Source organism: Manacus vitellinus, unplaced genomic scaffold (assembly GCF_001715985.3).
Source record: "Manacus vitellinus isolate BGI_N305 unplaced genomic scaffold, ASM171598v3 scaffold_19_pilon, whole genome shotgun sequence".
NCBI classification, from domain to species: domain Eukaryota; kingdom Metazoa; phylum Chordata; class Aves; order Passeriformes; family Pipridae; genus Manacus; species Manacus vitellinus.
This window is the reverse complement of record NW_021939395.1, coordinates 13,245,537-13,263,605: the sequence shown is the minus strand read 5'-3', so window position 1 is coordinate 13,263,605 and position 18,069 is coordinate 13,245,537. Positions and strand designations below refer to the sequence as shown.

At 35.8% G+C, this 18,069-nt stretch overlaps 1 protein-coding gene across 1 annotated transcript in view; it reads left to right on the top strand.

Moving 5' to 3' along the window:
* DIAPH2 (diaphanous related formin 2) overlaps nt 1–9,335 on the top strand; it is a 122,499-nt gene extending 113,164 nt beyond the window's left edge. The window contains exons 25-26 of the mRNA XM_018070707.2: nt 7,694–7,789; nt 8,892–9,335. Of these exons, the coding sequence (XP_017926196.1) occupies nt 7,694–7,789; nt 8,892–8,902 (107 nt within the window). The 3' untranslated portion in view covers nt 8,903–9,335. The remainder of the gene's footprint in view (nt 1–7,693; nt 7,790–8,891) is intronic.
* The last annotated feature ends 8,734 nt before the right edge of the window (nt 9,336–18,069 follow it).

Sequence of the window (18,069 nt, the reverse complement as noted above, 5' to 3'; positions counted from 1 at the left end):
GCTGAAAAGTGTCAAACAGCAATTCTGATGCAAATGTTATTTAATCAGAAACAGTTTTGCTCTTCATTATATCTGATTACTATGCCAATTAAAATCACCTTTTAACTACCAGTATTAGGATAAAAGATAGAATGAGCTTCCTCAGTCCCAATTAGTATTGAATTAATTGTTTTGAAGACATATTAACATTCTTTCCTAATGAGATGAAGATAATGGAAGTGAAGTTCTGTGCTAGTGGTTGATGGATATTCCTACTCTCCCTTTTCAAGTGCCCTTATATAAGAATTCATATGCTATTTATTCAGACTGGTATGTTCTAGTATGAGCAGTAATTCTGCTGGTTTTCCTTCAAGTGTTGTTCCACTTGAACTGAGTGGTGCAGGATATAATTCCAGAGATTACTTTTGCTACACTTTCCTAATGATTCTGTGCTTTTCTGGTTGGTTTGTTTTCCTTCCAAGTCCTTTAGCACAAACAGAAATCCATACTAAGTTTATTATGAGTTACATAACATTTTGCAAGTGTCTCAGCCTTGATCATTTGGATTTACATATTGGCTGGTGATTGCATGGGGTACCTGGTGTGGTACAACCTGGGGCTTATGTACCTTTTAAAGATTATTAGTTTATGGAGCTGGATGTCAATGAGGCAAGTGTTACAATTCCTTTGGGGAAGTCATTGTTTTTCATATTGATGTCAATGGTCTGTTTGAATTCACTGCACACTTCCTGAAAGCTAATGCTGACAGAAGACCTTGGGTGGAACTTGATTACAGGTATTGTACCTTGTCCTTAGGTATCATATGGCCATTTTTCTTTCCCTTTTTTTTTTTTTTTTTTTGAGCTGCACGATCTTTCCCTTCCCACATAGAGGCAATCTCTTCCCATTTGTTCCTCAGTAATGCATGTTGCAGCCTATTTTAAGTGTAGTGCATGTCATCCTTGTGAGGGGCAGCAGCCTGGGCAGGATGAGGCCCCAGGGACGATGCGGAGGAGTTTCAATTAAGCCCGTTCCTGCCAAAGCAGACCTTGACCACCCTGATATTTTCTGAAAATGAAAAGGTGTATGCATTTCAAAAATTGTTTTCAATAACCTGCCAGTGCAACAAAGTACGTTTTTTTTTTTCCTTCTATTAACTTCATGTAAGCCTGAGATCAGGTTATCATAAACAATATGCTTAATTGGTCCATAAGCAAGGATTTGCCTTGTTTTTGCAAACTGACGTGAGACAGAGGTTCACTTATCAGTCATCCTGTCCTAACTTCTTCTTCTTTAATTAAGAAGTAAATAAGAGTCATGAGACACCACTCTAGTGCAAACTGCTGAGGAAGACTGCTTCCTGGAGATATTTATTATGCATGCAAAATGAATTTAACAAATGAATAAAATGCAAATAGATGAGGCGAACACAAAAACACGCTTTCTGGAAAGGCACTGAAAGCTGACCTTTTTAAGTGAATATATTGCAATTAAAAATTCTGGTGCTGGTTATGAATAAAAAGTCTTGTTTAAAAGTTTCTGCAGGACACACACTGGACTTTGAAAAGTGCTTAAAAGTTTAAAGCAAAACAGGGTAGTGCAAGGTGTGAATAGATTTGAAACCCTTTGGAGAAACAGGCAGACAGTGCGTGTTACTTAAAATGGTGTTTGACTGGACTCTTTCAGTAAAGGCACAAGTTTATGAAAAATATCCTGTAAAGTTCCTGTAAACTTTTGATGAAATAGCTGTGCAATACTGACACTGTCTATTAACTTAGATTAGTTTGCAATTAGTGTATCTGTAATAATGAGTAGATGATGTTTTGCAAGTGCATATGGAAAATACTAGAAAATAAAAGTGCACCAACAAAATATGTGGGTATTCCTGTAGTAATCAGTGCAGACAATAAAAAGGGAGGGCAGCAAAGCAGTCCAGAAACAAGAGCATGTTGCCAGGGCCTGACATAGCTGGGAATCTGCACTGAGGAAACCAAATATCTAGGAGATGGATGATTTTTTGGATGCATGGGCTGAGCTCTGTGGCTTCAAGTGAAGTACCATTTCTGTAGTTCTAAGTTATTCAAGTAACTTAAAAAACCCAAGCTCTTTTAGTGTTTCCTTTTGCCATCAATAGTGCTACCCCAGTCCTTATATTTCATTTAAGAACAGTATTTATTGGGAATTTTTAATGTTCTAGTTTCCTCTAATCTCCTTTCTAGTGCAAACTGAAAAAGCAGTCCTGAGAAAGTCTGCTAGAAGACCTTTTTTCCTATGTTTTTAGAGAAGATAATATGCTAAAGGCTGAGGTAAAGCTTTGTGCTATGGAGGTCACAAAAAAACTGGAATTGATCTCTCCAAGTTTCTATTTCTATAATTTCAATCTATATCAGAAAGTTGTGGTTCTGAATCCCTTCTCTAGAGTGCTGTTGAAGAAGGTTAAGGGCCTATTTTTAGGACAATTTGATGTAGTTGTTTAGAGGAGAGAAACTCCTGTGATATTGAAATCATCAGTTGACCACTCCCACAGAAGCAAGTTCAAGAATTCTTACTGAATTAAACCAGAAGTTCAGTATTCCCATCTTTATGTAAAGTCTATGGGAGAGCTCTGATTCTATGAATATTTATCATCCATGGTTCAGGTTAGTCCCTAATCAGAGCATCAGCACATGTTTTCTGGGGTGAACTGTCAGTGCTGCTCCTTTAACTGCAGGAATGGTTCTTAAAGCCTCACAGACTACAAGTGACTGAATGTATTTCCATTTTCAACATGAACTTTTTGTAATAGTTATTTTTAAAAAATTAAGACTTGTCTTGACTCAGCTGTAGCTTTTGTTGCTCCTGAGGTTAACAAAAGAATGATCCTTTACCTGTGCATTTTTTGTCAACTTCAATTTTCATTTTAATCATATAGATTATAAATAGATCAGAACATTATTTTGCATTTAATATCAGGAGGTGGGAATGTTGGGGCCTCTTTTTGAGGTTTAGATGAGATTTGTCAGAAAGTGATAAAGGAATGTAATACTGACAAAAAAGGATTCTAAATCTAACTTAAGGGTCATATTTCATAAGGAGCCAGCAGTGACAACCAAGGGAAATATTTTATCTTCATCTCCATGTTGAAATGGTTCCTCTGTTTCAGGGAAACTCTTGAAACAGAAAATGGCTACAGAAGCAGGTGAAAGATTGTGTTTGCTCTGTGAAAAATAAGATAAAGTAAACATTCTTCATCATTTGCTGGTGTTTGTTTTCTCCCTTTAACAACACTGTCCTCATGGTTAATTTAGCAATGTACAGATTGTGCTAAAATAAATTGCCTACCTTTGCTGCAGAATCTTAGTTCTACATCTATGTCAGGTATAGTCATGATGCAGTCCAGGGGCAGGCTGTTGAAATAATTATTTTTTAAAAATGGAGATACTTTAATCCCTCTGCTGTGTTCCAGAGGCAGGTTAAATATATACTCTATATACTTATTTGTGTTGGGTAAAAGACTTGATGTGCTTTATCTCTGGACTGTGGTAACTGCCTGAGTTGGTTTAATGTGAATTCTCCTACAGTGGATACAAGTTATCACACCAGTCAGATGGTAATTCAGCCTTGTTTCTTTGGTCACCTCTTTATATTGGAGCTCTTGGTCATTCCCTGTTGAAGAGCTCCTGGCTTGCCCCTAAGTTACACATATTTGTTGTATTATTTCAATTGATTTTGTTCTTCCAAATCTTATGCATGTTCTGATCTTATCCTCCAAAATGTTAGTATTTCCTATTTGTATGTTGTGATGGCCAAGGCACTGATTAGGTTTTCAGAAAAAAGATCTGATAAGCTCTCAGTTGTTCAAGCTTCGTATCTATAAACAGCCCTTTGTTGTTACTTAGCCAGATATTTTGCTAATGACCATCTTCTCACCTTCCACTAATAAATTAAGCAGCCATTATATCAAATACTGAACACCAGATAAATGAGAGAGAAATTTTCTAGAAATTTTCTGCCAAATGAAGTGCAGGATATTGTGTTAACAGAAATTATAAACTGTAAATTTAGTCTAGTATCTGTGGCAGAACTATAGTGTCATAGTCTTGTGTTCTGCTGTATTCAAAACTTGTTTGAAGCATCTTTTATGCTACTGGCCAAAGACTATCATACTGATTTGTTCTCCAGCTGAGGTTTTGGTATTTTTCTTACAAACAAATTCTACATTTGCTGTTCTCAAATAGTAGCAGTAGGTATTTGGTCATTTCAATGGCCTGTTAATCTCTATAATTAAAAATAGAGATTTGCCATTTGCTTCCACATCAGCTGAGAGGACTTTATATAAGCTGATTTGTCATTACTCATCTGTGGTCATGTATCTATCTTGTCTTTGTTCCAAGGGGTTGTGCTGCTGACGTGCATTAATGTTGAAGTGAAAAGTTCAGCCAGTATCCATCTCTAGCAGTAGTCACTGTTCTGTTTGTAATCACTCCCCACCCTTTTACATATCCAGATCTTCAGTTTCTGATTTATTTTCCTATGGTTTATCAGGGGTCTCTTTTTTGAAATTGGCAGTCCAGTTCTAGAGCACTAATGTTTAGAGTCATATTTAACACAAAACTCTGACCACAAATACTAAACACTTAATAAGACCAATTCATCTAAAGTCTGTTGTTATTTATAAAAGTCAAGTGTAAAATCCAGAGTATTGCCCTTATGCACAGCAAATTTGTTTATAGACTGACTATATGACTGTTCCTCAGCATTTATAAGCAGATGGACTTTATGCCAATTTTTTCCATATACACTTTCACCTTAATGCACACTAAGTCCTATTTCTTGTTCCCGTCTTCTGTTCTGTTTCCTACAACTGGTCAAAAATTATGAAAAGCTGAGGTATCTTGATATTAAGGTTCCCTGCTCATCTCAAATAAGCCTTTATTTGTTCATTGCATCATATTTTTTTTTTGTCTGTGCCTCAGCTTGCTTGGGGCTCTCCAGCAGTGTAAGAAGCAATAATAATGTTCTTTGGAAGAAGAAAAAATATTTTTGTCTTTATCATTAAAAGTGACCAAAACCTGTTGACTAACACTGGTCTAAATTATGGGACCTGCAAGAGGACAAGTATTTCTGTAATCTCCCAAAAACTCACCCATTTTCAAAACAGACTAAACCAAATCTGCAGTAGAATATTAGTGTAAAATCCAAATTAAAACAAATGGGGCTTGTAGTTAACATGTCAATTAATGATTAAGAATTCTTTTGCCTTTTCAACCCTGTTTAATACCTATAGTGAATCTGGCTCTTTGCTAAGGCTAATCAAAGCAAATTGCCAATTTTTTTGCTTGTGTGCACACATATGCTCTCTCTTAATTGCTTGGGGCTTACTTGAAAAGACACAAGGAGGAAGAAAATTACTTGTTCCAGGTGAAACTCCTGTCCTCGTGTACAATGAAAGATATCTAAAAGAGGAATAATGATTATGTATTTTATTTCTGCTGACAGGAATGTTGGAAATAAGTTTTTTCATTTTGAAACTTCTGGCAGTTTTTATCTTTGTTTCTGGTTTGTGTCTACAAGTTGCTGCAGGTAGTATAAAAATAGGCAAATAGGAGATGGTAATATGCAAAGTACAGCAGAAAGAATTGTGGGGGAAAGACTGAAATTTCTGTTGAATTTTATTTATGAATTTTAATGAAGGCTCACTGAAAATGCAGTTCTTTGTCCAGTTCCCATTTAATCATCTGACAACTTTGATTAAGACGCAGTGCTGTGATCAGACCTAATGTGAATTTTACTTTGAGAAGTTAAAAATCCCATCACTGTGTTCTACAGCTTCCTTAATACATGTGCCTTTATAATGTGTATTTTGGTATCCCAAAAATAGGGTGGGTTTTGGCAGTTGCAGTAATTAGCAGGTAGAGCAGCAGACTCAGCAAAAAAGAAGTGGAAGACTGCATAAACATTCATGAAGTATTGAAGGATTTTTGTCTTTTTTAATAAACTGCCAACTCTTAACTTTTAATGAGGATCGAACAATATTGTTTTTCTACACATAAAATATTCGAACATATTAACTAGTTCTGTGCTTTGCAGTCACATTCATTAAATGTTTCAGACCAACTTGATGTGTATTAGTTTGGACAAAGTGTATTCACAGACCTTTGATTTTGAAAATAAATTTAATACAAGGACAACAGCAAATCAATGAATAAGCATGTGTAGGATAAGAAGCACAAAGCAAAATAATTATATTGTACAGTTTAAATAAAATTTTGGCTTTGTATGTGAGTGTGAATCGAGAGAAGCTAATTTACTTATTTATTTTGCAGGAGCATAGTTGTTCAAGACTTTTAGATGGAATGCAATTAAAACTGGTATTTCAGAGTCTTTTGCTGGTTACTGCACTTGCACTGCTCCCTTTCATCTTACTCTGGGGAGAATTTTATGTATGTGTTCTATAGTATATATAATGGTTTAAGTTACATTGATGTATAATTTAAGTTCATCATGTACTTATACTGATGATCACCATGTAGAAATTTGAACCAAGTACTGTTTTAGGATTGGCATGCTCTTTTATCAGCTCTGGATTTAGTCTAATAAACCTAAATGTAATAGAGAACCAGGACAAAATAGCTTATTCATTAATAAGCTGCTTTTAAACTTGAACATTTGAGAGCTTGAATGTGCATTTAACCTCCTACACTTTGTGTGAGTCAGAAGTTTTCTGCCATAATGTAATTTTTTTGCATAAAGTAATGATCTTCCCACTCTGTGATGGGGAAATTTATATTAACTTGAAGTCTGAGAGATGTGAATAAAATGTCCACCTACCTGCTGAGTCTAGCCTATATTTTAGTTCTGGGTTATAACATAGATACGAGAACAGAAAGAGACATTCATCAATAGTTTTGTAACATTGCAGTTCTTTGACCTCTATTTCTCAAGCTGCTGAATGCTGCTATCAACTGTTATTAGCAGATTGAAATGCAAAGGAATTTTAAGGCTGAAATATATAAAAAGAAGTAATTTTTCTACTCAGATTTCTGTAATGCACCATAAAGTCCAGCAATTTAAAGGCTGCAGGTTGGCTTGGCTATGAAAAAAAGTAGAAGAAAAAATTTAGCAGAAGTGAAATTCAGCTTTTAAGAAATTTTACACTGCATGATTCTTCCCTCTTTGTTCTTGAATATTACTTGAACATCATCCGTGGTTTGAGGTTAGATGTGTAGTATATGGCATACATTGTATAGGTAATTTTTTTTCCAAGGATTTAGTGAATCATGAGGTTGGGAGGCAGCATATAAAATATTCACCGTGCTACGATATTGAACTTCCTGCCATTCAGTGTCATCAGATTTTCCATGTGCATTGATTAAATCAAAAAGAGATGACCTGTTTCCACTTCAGAAAAGTCTTAAAATATTTTAGCAGTGAAGCAGCAGTCATTCACCAGCAGCTGTCTATCTACAAGCTGAAGATGTCATCAATAATGCAGAAGATAACATCTCCAAGTTGAAAGAACAGTAGGATTGGCATCAATTTTGCTTAATAGAGCATCATACACCAACTAGACAGTGATACCTGAAGCACTGACAGCATCCATTACCTTAAAATGTGTATGTCTCTTACTCGGAAGCGTTATGTAAACTTGACAACATTTCTACTTTTTTTTTTCTTTCTCAAGTGTCTGATTTCAGTTGCACTGAGATTAATATGATTTTTCTGCTCTTCTCAGAGGGTGATGAGACAGGAGTGATGGACAGTCTGCTGGAGGCCTTGCAGTCAGGAGCAGCGTTCAGAGATCGCAGGAAACGAACGCCAAGACCACAAGGTAAGAGGATGCTTTCTGTAAACTTTTACTTATAAACCAAGTGGGCTAAAGTTGCTTTGCAAAGTTTTACCTACAGTTTTCACTGAAACCCATGGGGCTGCTGTTGGCCATTGAGCTACTGTGAAAACTCAGCGTGCCCTTTGTGATCGTGGATTGTTAACTTGTAGCTCTATCTTCAGGCAACTGTGTGCTCTAAGGTATGACAAGCACTCCTGTTGTGATTGAAATGGTAATTAAATACTACTGCACAAAGTATGTTTGTCTTAATTTTTCAAACTGTAAGTATAATTAATTTATTGTAGGTGGTGCCATGAAAAATATCAGCTTCTTAACGAATTCTTAAAAAATTCGGGTGTTTAGCTGATCATCATTTTCAAGCCCTGGTCTTAGATATGTTCTGGTTTGGTAGGAAGTTACAGTATTTTTAGTCTTAAAAGTAAAATTACATTAAGATAGCTTCACTTTCCTGTGGAAGACAATTGTATTGTACTGAATTTAGTTTGGTTTACTGAGCAATTGCTTCTTCCTGCAAAGTTGATTTTGAGAAAATTTGAGAGGAAGTTAAGCAATTGCAGAATTTCCTCTGTTCACTTCTCTGCTTATGATATGACAGTGGCACAGTTTGTGAAATGCATTTTGTCTACACTTACTTTTCACCGAAGCTCATGATAGTATACAGTCTTTTGCAATTTTTCTTTTAAAATATGTCTTACAGTAAAAAAATACAGTCTTAAAAATCTACATTTGAAGTTATTTGGCATAAAATCAAAAGCTTGTGTTGTATATGTGTTTCCAAATGTTTGGCAAAAGGGAGTTATCTTATAAATAAGCTGTGTTTATCCATCTAATCCTGAGTGAGCTGGGGTTAGATTCCTGTTGGCTGATGATTTTTTTTTTTTTTTAGAGGAACAGAAGAGTAAAGGCAAATTCTCCTACCCTCTTTAGGTAGCCAAGATAGTGCATAATTATTTTTAATTTGCCATATGCATGATCTTATGAAAAAAAAAAGGAAAAAAAAGCTACTTAATTTGTTCATACTAAGAAGTGAATTCTGCTACAGTTCCAATATAATTCTTAATTCAGAGCTTGTTTCTGCTCTCAGATCAGACGTGAAACAACTCCTCGATCAAAATATGGTTTTTTCCATATCTTGAGAAATATCATTGTGAGAGATGGTTTGTCTGTGCTGGGACATGAGGAGAGATTTGTCACCAAGTGGTGAAAGAGAAAAGCTTCCCAGGGACCAGAGGAGATTGCACAAAATCTGCTGCAGCTGAGAAAACCAAGAAGATGATTGAACCTGAGTCCAAAACCAGTGACTCCTGCAAGGATAGGGGACAGAGCTAATTAAAAATCCCTTTCATTACCCTTCTGGTTTATGTAGTTACTTTGACTTCTGTGTTTGAAATTTCATTGATATTCAGTTGATATTCCAGTGGGGTCTGACTTTCAATTTTAAGGAGCTGATTGACTTTGGGGAATTTACTGTGAGAGAAGGATGAGGTCATCCATTTCCCAGCTCTGGCCACCCGTAAGTCTCCTATAAGTGAAGAAGACCATTATGTAAAATTTTCAAGAGTAGCTTAAAATTTAGCAAAGAGGCAATAAATGTGAGTCCTAGTCAAGTATCTGATTTAAATTTTTATATAAATCTTCTCATGTGCTTTAGGCACATACATGACATCTAATCAGTAACTTGTTTACATACCAGAAGATGTTTGAAAATGTGGCTTTTCTTCAGATTTCTAAGCAGTGAACTATAGCATTAAACAGCAGGGACCATTTTTACAAATTTCCACATCTCTCCTTCCAAAATGGAAGGATCAATGACAGTTTCCTCATTGTGCCATCAGTAGAGTCTGAATATTCAACAGAGTTTCATCCAGTGAGATTTTAGTAAACAGCTCACTCCAAACCTCCTTGGGTTCAATAGAAGAAAGAAAAAGCAAATAAAAGCTATGGAAAGAAGAGGATGGGGGATTTCTGGGCTTGCTGGGTCACATGGTTGCAAATGGTATGGTACTGACTATAAGTAGTGCACAAGGTAGGAGTTTTCTGTAAGTTATTGAGAGCTTTCAGCACTCCCTCTGTGGTCAGCCTGAATTCAGAGCACACATGGGGGCGAAAATAAGAGAAAAGAAAGGTGCTGCTGTTTCCAAAGTTACACTTGTCCAGTAATATTTTGAGCTTTAACTTGTCTTGGTTTAGCCATCATAGTCTGAGAAGAAAAATTCTTGTTTTCTGCCTGTTTGGACACTGATCTATTTTTTCTGTGTCAGCTATGGCTAGTAGTTTAGATATGATCAAAAACAACTTCTGCTTGCTTAATTTGGAAGTTTTGTTCATTACTTGGTAACAGGTGGCCCCCACAGAAAGACAAAAAACCCCAATCAAACAAACCCCAAAACCCTAAAAACACCCCACAAACAAGAAAACTACCCCCAAAAATTAAAATTTGGCTTTTGTTGTGTTTTCTTCCAGTGTTGTCACTAAGTAGATTTCAAGGAGCAAACTGTAGTATCACTCCTAATGGCATTTTTTATCAGTTTAGGTCAAAAACCATGACCCTCCAGAAAAACTCCTTGTGCAATGGCATATTTTCCCTGCTAGCTTTAGGTGAGTGGGTTGGACCTAGGAGGGATTAATTAATTTGAATAACAGAGCTCCAAGTACTATAGATTGACAACTAGTCCAGAAGAATGTCATTCTACCAGACACCTGCTCAATTAGCCTGTTTTACAGAGGTCAGTGCTGGACCTTATAGAATATATTTGTGCCATGTCTTTAAAATGTTTTAATATTCAGAGACTGACTGGGTGAGAGGTGGAGACAGGGAGTGGTGCTCTGTTCATGTGGACTGGCCACACTGCACAGGGGGGACTACTCAATGTTACAGTTTTCCTGCTGGGTAAAAAAAAAAAGAAATGGTTAGTTTGGAAAAATAAATCTCCTCTGAAATATGTTTAGCTGCATTATGTTTGTTTGCGAAGCCTGTAAATGAAAAACTACACTTTATTGAGTTGCATTGCAACCATGGATTTTTCCAGTAAAAATTGTTTTGTTATCAGGTCGTGGAAGTAAAAATAAAAATATTCCTGTCCCCCTCCCCCAGTTTTTCATTTCATTGTACTCCTGTGCATTCTTTCTCATGTAGATTTTTCAATGCGCTAAAAGTTTGTGTGGTTTCTCTCTCCTAAACTTATTCCTGTATCTTTATTATTTCTAGCTACTGGATTTTAAGTAGAGAGATTGTCCTTTCAGTAGATTGCTTTGCTTGTAGAGGCTCTACAATAATAATTAGAAATAAATTTCTAGAAGTGTTTCCTTTTCTTCCAAAAATATACTTGGGTTTTGCAAGTTTGCCAATATTGGCATAATAAAGAACAGTATTAGGTGGCATTTATCACAGGGTATCTCTTTAAAATGTGCATCCAGCATTACTGTTGCACAATTATCCCTGCCCTTTTCTCTGGCCTTGGGATATGGAATTATTAAAAGAAGACCAATTCAGGAATATTTTCTCTCTAAATTAGTTTAAACAAATTTCTGCATGGAGCTAACTATTCTGTTAGGGTTCTTTCTGTTAAGCTTCTAAGTTTTTTGCCATGGAATTTAATTTCTTTAAGCAATGTTAATAACTAGTGCCCTCTCCCATATATCCAAACTATCACAACCACAGTGATACCATGTACAATGATTTCTGCAGGTTTTCATTACTGAGAATGCTTTTAAAAAGTAGATACATATTACAGTGAAGTTCATCAGAATTCTAATAAAAAGGTTATATTTTTATAGACAGGGCTATTCTTAAAATCAAGGCTTTCTCATCTACCTTGCTAAACTAATTTTACCTTTGCCTTGGTTATATTAAATAAAATCTTTAGAGTTAGTTAGGTTTCTAAGTGCACAATCCTTGTTTTCTAAACCACATTCACATATAAATGTTCAAAGAGTTTCTGCTTTACTGAAAGCATTGTGAGTCATTTTGTGACAGTTGTGTAAATAAGTTGATTTTTCACACTACCTCTGAATTGATGAGAATATTATCAGTGTTAAAATGCAAAAATGTGGTAGGTGCACTTGATTTGTGCTCAGTTAAAATGGTGTGAGTGACCTTGTTTGCTGTCTTTCAGATTAACAGTGTCATCACCTTTAGCATTAAGTATCTGTTATGAAGTTAGAAATATCCATAATGGACTATAAAAATGTTAGACTCAAGTTTAAAAATCAGTATGTATGTTAAAGTATTTCTTCATCTTTTCAGATATTTTTGCTTTGAGAAGCTGAGTATTTAAAAGCATGTTGGCTACTTCAGTTGTGCAGTGAAGGGGTTTTGCTTACAGTCAAGTATTGTGGACTAATGAGACTTACACATGTGATCCCAAGTGCTTCAAAATTACCACATCTCTAATAGCAAGAGCTAAACAAGGATCACCAATAATAAACTTACTCATTTTGCCATCACAGCATTATTGTGAGATTTAAGTTTGCTTTTATTTCTAAATATAAATATGGGTACCATTCAAATCAAGTTTCAGCAAATTACCTTGGTCCAGAGAGCTCCATAAACAGTCCCAAAGCTATTTAAAAATAGGTATTTGTGGTATAATCTATTTTTACTGTGTATGCATTTTGGCTTATGGTTTTTGTAATTAAAGGAGTAGTGTTAGATAGTATATTTTTGGTAGCTCAGCGTGAAAGAAACAGCTGTAGAATGTGGAGGTTTTGCTTGACACTGGAAGGTGTCTCTCCCCATGACAGGGGGGATTGGAACTAGATGATTTTTAAGGTCTCTTTCAACCCAAACCATTCTATGATTCTATGACATTCCAGAGGAATTCCACTTACAGGCAGGATGAAGGAGAAGTGGTAAAAAAAGAACTAAAATAAACTTTAGCCTCCAACCTGGATTCTCCAGGTTTTTCAATGGACAACACCTCTGAGCATGCAAGGAATGAAGAGGCTCTGGAAACACCTCATGAGCCAATAACAGGATGAACATAAAGACAGAAATTCAAGAATTCCATGCATTTGCATAATTGCTTTCACCTCTATTGGTTTGTTGCCCTTCTCTGAAGCAAGTGCTGAAGATTGACTAGTTGTCTTTAAAATTGATTTTCTGAACTTGGTATGCTGGAGATTGTTCACATGTTGACACAGAGCATGTAAAGTGTTTATGAATGTTTAGTAAACAAGACAGATAAGTGAGATTGAGAACTCTGGACTTTATATATATTGCTGCTGCTTTGTCTGACAAATTCTAAGTTTTTATTTGCAATTTATTTTTTTTTCCAAGACTTTCCAAGAATTTTACTTGACTAAATGAAAATATGCCATTAAATGACAAAACCATATGCACATTCTGGGAAAAAAAATAAGTTGGTGCTAGGTAAATGTGACTATCTACCTCTGAGTTTGTCATTCATCTAAAGCTTTTAATAACTTACATAAGCTAAAGAGAGTTATGTACCCCTTGCTTTTATTAGCTCAAGTGCTTCAAAATGCATTTTAGCATTTCAGTGTAGTATGAAAAGTTTTCCTTGTAAGTTCTTCCAGAACAGTGTTATGTAGAATTGTACACTGAAATTATCGAAACATTTTTCAAGTTTTAGCATTTTAAAAAATCAACACTGGTGTTACTTTGGTCATCAAATTGTCCTAATGTCCAAAAATAGAAAGTTCTAAATTTTGTGCACATTTTGTGTACATTGTCCATTAATGATGATAAGAATTACATGGAAGTACTGAGGATTGTTCTGCAGCCTCATGGCATTTGGAAGGTACATCGTGTAACATCTGACCATGTGCCAACCAGGTGCAGGACTGTGCCAGGTGCTTCAGACCTTGAAACTGAGTGTTGTATTTATTTATTTAGAGTTGGTTTTGTTTCATCACAGGACCCTGCAGGTACCCAGGGCAGCTGTAGAGGTCATACAGATTATCTATTATGGAGTTTCTTTTTCTGAGAAGAGTTGACTTGGCACAGTTTCTTCTGAACCTGCTGAAATGCCTTAGAATTCCAAAAGCCTTTTTGAATGTCCTATGCTGTGAAATGGAGTTTTGGAAATAAAACCAAGGTTTTCTGAGAATCAGGGAATTCTTCATCAGCCTCTGGAAAAGACTAATCCAGGAGGAGGCTGCCAAGGTCACCTGGTAGAATTTTGTATGAGTTGGAAGTCACCCACCATTCTGAATTTATTTATTTTTTAATTCACACTGAATCTGAAAACTGTTCTATTTTAATGAGGTATGTCCTGCTAGATGGTAAGGCCTACCTTTCCAGAGATTGATAGCTGAGTTTGGGCTGCATTTTTATGCAGTAGCTGAAGTTAGAGAAACTTCTTTTGCGCACAGAGAAAGGATATTCATGCATTAATTTACCAACTACATGAGTAGTAATGAACGATATGCAAGGCTAACTTAATTTGCATTTGGCCATTTGAATTTTCTTTGTCAGTGCTGACACTGTTATCATGCAATTATTGAGAAACACTTCTATTGGAAAAATTTTCTCCCACAGTACTGTTTACTGAGGTAAAGCACATTGGCTTTAATATTTTAATATATATACATAATGAATGGAAAGGAAAGAGATGAAAATCACTGTTGCAGTGTATGACTTGGCAGAGGATTAATTTAGCTGACATTAGGTCCAAATGGTTATTTTGTAGATAGGGAGGCTTTCTCTTCCATCGTGTTCTGGGCACACAGTGTAGAATTGACAGTCCTCTGACCTCAGCACGGAGAGACCATCCCAGGGTTCTTGTGAAGGGTTGTCATCTGAACTGTAAGAACTTAATTAGTTTTCTTCCTGCAAAGACAATATTTACCCTCTGGGTTATGATGTAACAGAGCAAATCATGAAAATTCTAATTTTCCTATTGCATTAGCAGGAGAAAATAAGATTCTCTGTTCAACACACCCAAAGTAATAGTGTTTAGTTACAAAGTAGTGATATCATCTTAGCAGTAGATACATATTAATGGTCAGGCAGTTATGTGCATGTAATTTCATGTGTTTGTGAGAAGCCAGAATCTCGGTTGGTGTATGTTGCATTAACTCATTTTACTTTCCTGATGTTTTTAGTTTAATAATCTGTGACAGGATAAATTAAAGATCTAAGACAGCACTCCCTATTGGAGAAAGTGGCTAAAAAAATTTCTAAATGTAAAAGAAAAACTCTGCAATGAGAAATTAATTAAGAAGACACTGCACAGTGTAACCTGCTAACCTTACTTTTTATATTTTTATTTTTAATACTCTCCTCTCTTTTTACTTTTACATTTTAAGTTCATGATTCTAAAAAAAAAAACAAACTTAAAAAGTCAAGGTGACTTGCAAGTGCTTTACCATCTTTGTCTTAAACACTCTCTCCAGCAACTTGTTTGTGCACTTTTACAGTTCTTTATCTGAAGTGCTTTTGCCCTGAAATCAGTCTTATTTTTCTACTGCAGTCGGATCTCAATGTTTTAAATTTCTTGCCTGGGGGCGAGTTTGTTAACAGCAGCCTAATGGATTCCTGCCCCACCCCTCCATGTTTTATTTTGCAGTCGAACAAGGGGGAAAATTGATGGTATTAGTCTGTATTTATTGTGTTGTCTTTCTGCAGATCTGAAAGCTCTGTACAGAAGCGGCACTGCTCCCCCTTCCACCCGTTAACAGCTGAGAAAACCAGTGCCACAGTTCTGCCCTCTTTCAGAACCAGCAATGATGCTGAAAAGGCAATCTTGCCCTGGCAGTACTTTTTATTTTACAGCTGTAATAAATTCAGTGATTCAGTTTTGCTTTGTGGCTGGCCCAAACCTTTATTTGACTCCAGAGGGTCTGTCCTTCATGGCCCAAGCTGTACCTAGGTCCAGACAGCATAAGTGCAGGCAGGAGTGTGTGAGCAGCCAGCCAGGCTGAGGCCGGGCAGTGACCAGTGAGTTTGCTGAACACTCTTCAGATCTGGCTGAGGCACAGCTGATCCCAACCCACTGGGGATCTTTGGAGACTCTGAAACACTCCACTAACTGTGTTGGCTTCTGAGTGACCTGCAGTGTAGCAAAAGCAAGTCCATCTGTCTGCAGAAGACCCAATAGAAATTTATTTCATTTTCCTTTCTGAAGGAGTAAAAAAAAAAAAGGGCATTCAGTGGTGTCCTTTTTAATTTCTCTTCTAGGAATCCTGAAGTTTGCTCGTAAGTCTTCTCAGAGCTTAGTGTGAAATGATGCATTGTAATTACAGTGGGACTAGAAAAATGTCTCTGCAGTATTCCTAGTTTAATGCATTTTGTGTACAGAAATACCTGGAAAGAGAAAAGTTGAAATAGTCAAACCAGATAGAAGTGTGTCGTTCTCAGCTCTCCAGGGTAACATTCAAACTATGACTTGTGTTGAGGGACAGATTTTTTTAACTAGGACAAGGGGTAATGGTTTGAAACTAAAAGAGGGTGGATTCAGGGTTATAAACACTTGTCTGTCAATATTTTATTCCATTCACTAACTCCTGTAATTCTCATTTAGCTTATTTTTTTCAGAAGAACGTTTCTAGACAAACATGAGTAATTTCTGATGGAAATACACTGTAAGTTTTACACTGGTCAAATTTCAATATTCCTATTAAGATTTTCATGCAAAAGAGCAATTTCTAATGTATTTTTAGTATACTGTGGTGAATGATTGCAAATACAAGATCAAAGAATGGAAGTCAATGATGAGCAACAGAAAATATTATGAAACATAAAAATTCCCTGTGAAAAGTAGAATAGTTTAGCTGAGGAAGGAAACTAGCCTTAATTAGAGTTATAGATAAGATTTTATATGATCTGTGTTATTTTTTCTATGCTTAAACTTCTGCTGTTATTATGATGTTCATTAGAGGCATGCTACCCAAAACCATAGTTTGATCTTCAGAGCCTATTACAAGTGGAAAATTTTACCAATTTTGTGGTATAGATTTTGTAATATCAACTCGTCCTGTGTTCGATTACTTTTATGCTTGTAGGAATCTTGGAGGAGATAATTTTAGGAAGGTATTTTGTGTATTGGCAGGTTGTTGGCTGGTTTTACACTATGTTTTTTTGCATCTTTCTGCGAAGGATCTCTGGCCACTTATTCATAATATATTGGGCTTAAAAGACTGCAGGTCTGACTTTGCATGGCAATGCACTTTGTCAGGTTACATTTCCCACTGTCGTGCTGCAGGCAATTTTCAATTTCAGGAACCATAGTGAGACCTGGTCAATCATCATTTTAAACACAATTTCATGTTGGTATCTCCATTACATTCCTGAAATTGCAGCACAGGTGGTTCATCTAATTATTGCACCTTATTGCCTCAATGTAATGTAGCTGAGCTGTTACATTTGTAATGTATGTAGTTCCAAAATTGCTCTCACATCCTAAAAACTACCCATGCTGGTTAATTATAGGACATTGGTATTACTAGATTGCTTCAGTTTGAATGCTATTATATTTTAAAGAGTGCTACAATTAGGGTGAAGTTATTTTTCATGATGACTAAAAGCAGATGTGAGATATTTATCATCTACGTTAATAATTCTAATATAATAATTCTAATAGTCATCAATTTTGATTAACTAATTTCAAATCCTAGAATTACCTTTATTCTGTAAAAACAAGACAAGGACCTTGAAAGAGTTAGTTTTATTTAGTTGTCTTCAAAACATGCTGCAGAAGCTAACCTGTGATAGGATTTGTTGTGTTTGTCTCAGTGGATCTCTGCACTTTGCACACCTGATTTCTTTTTTTGAGGAAAAAGCAACATAGTCTGTAAGACTTTGTGACAACATTATAACTAATATATCTATCAGTGTGTGCATTAGCTCATCCTCTTTTACCCTCTCATGGAAGTATATAACATCATAATATTGTTATTTAAAACCCATATACATGCTGTACAGTGTCTTCCAGATGGATGTCTAAATATAACAGATACTGGGGTTCTTCATTAGATCTACACTATATTCACTTTTCATTTTCTCTGCGATTTCTGTGTTTTTTCTTCCATATTTTGTTACATTAGGTATTTCTTCTCTTGTTGAAGAGGGTTCTACTTAAGTAATTTTAAGTTGGGTATATAAAGTTGTACAACAGTGTCTATGTGCTTGTATTTCCATGGATATATTACTTGAGCGGGATGTCAACCTTCCTGCATTTTTTCCTACAAATTTAAGTTGCAAATTGAAATGGACATATTACACTGAAATAGGGAAAATGTTCAATTATTGTGAGGATGTTTTGGTTGGTTTTTTTTTCATTTTAAAGGGAACAGATTTC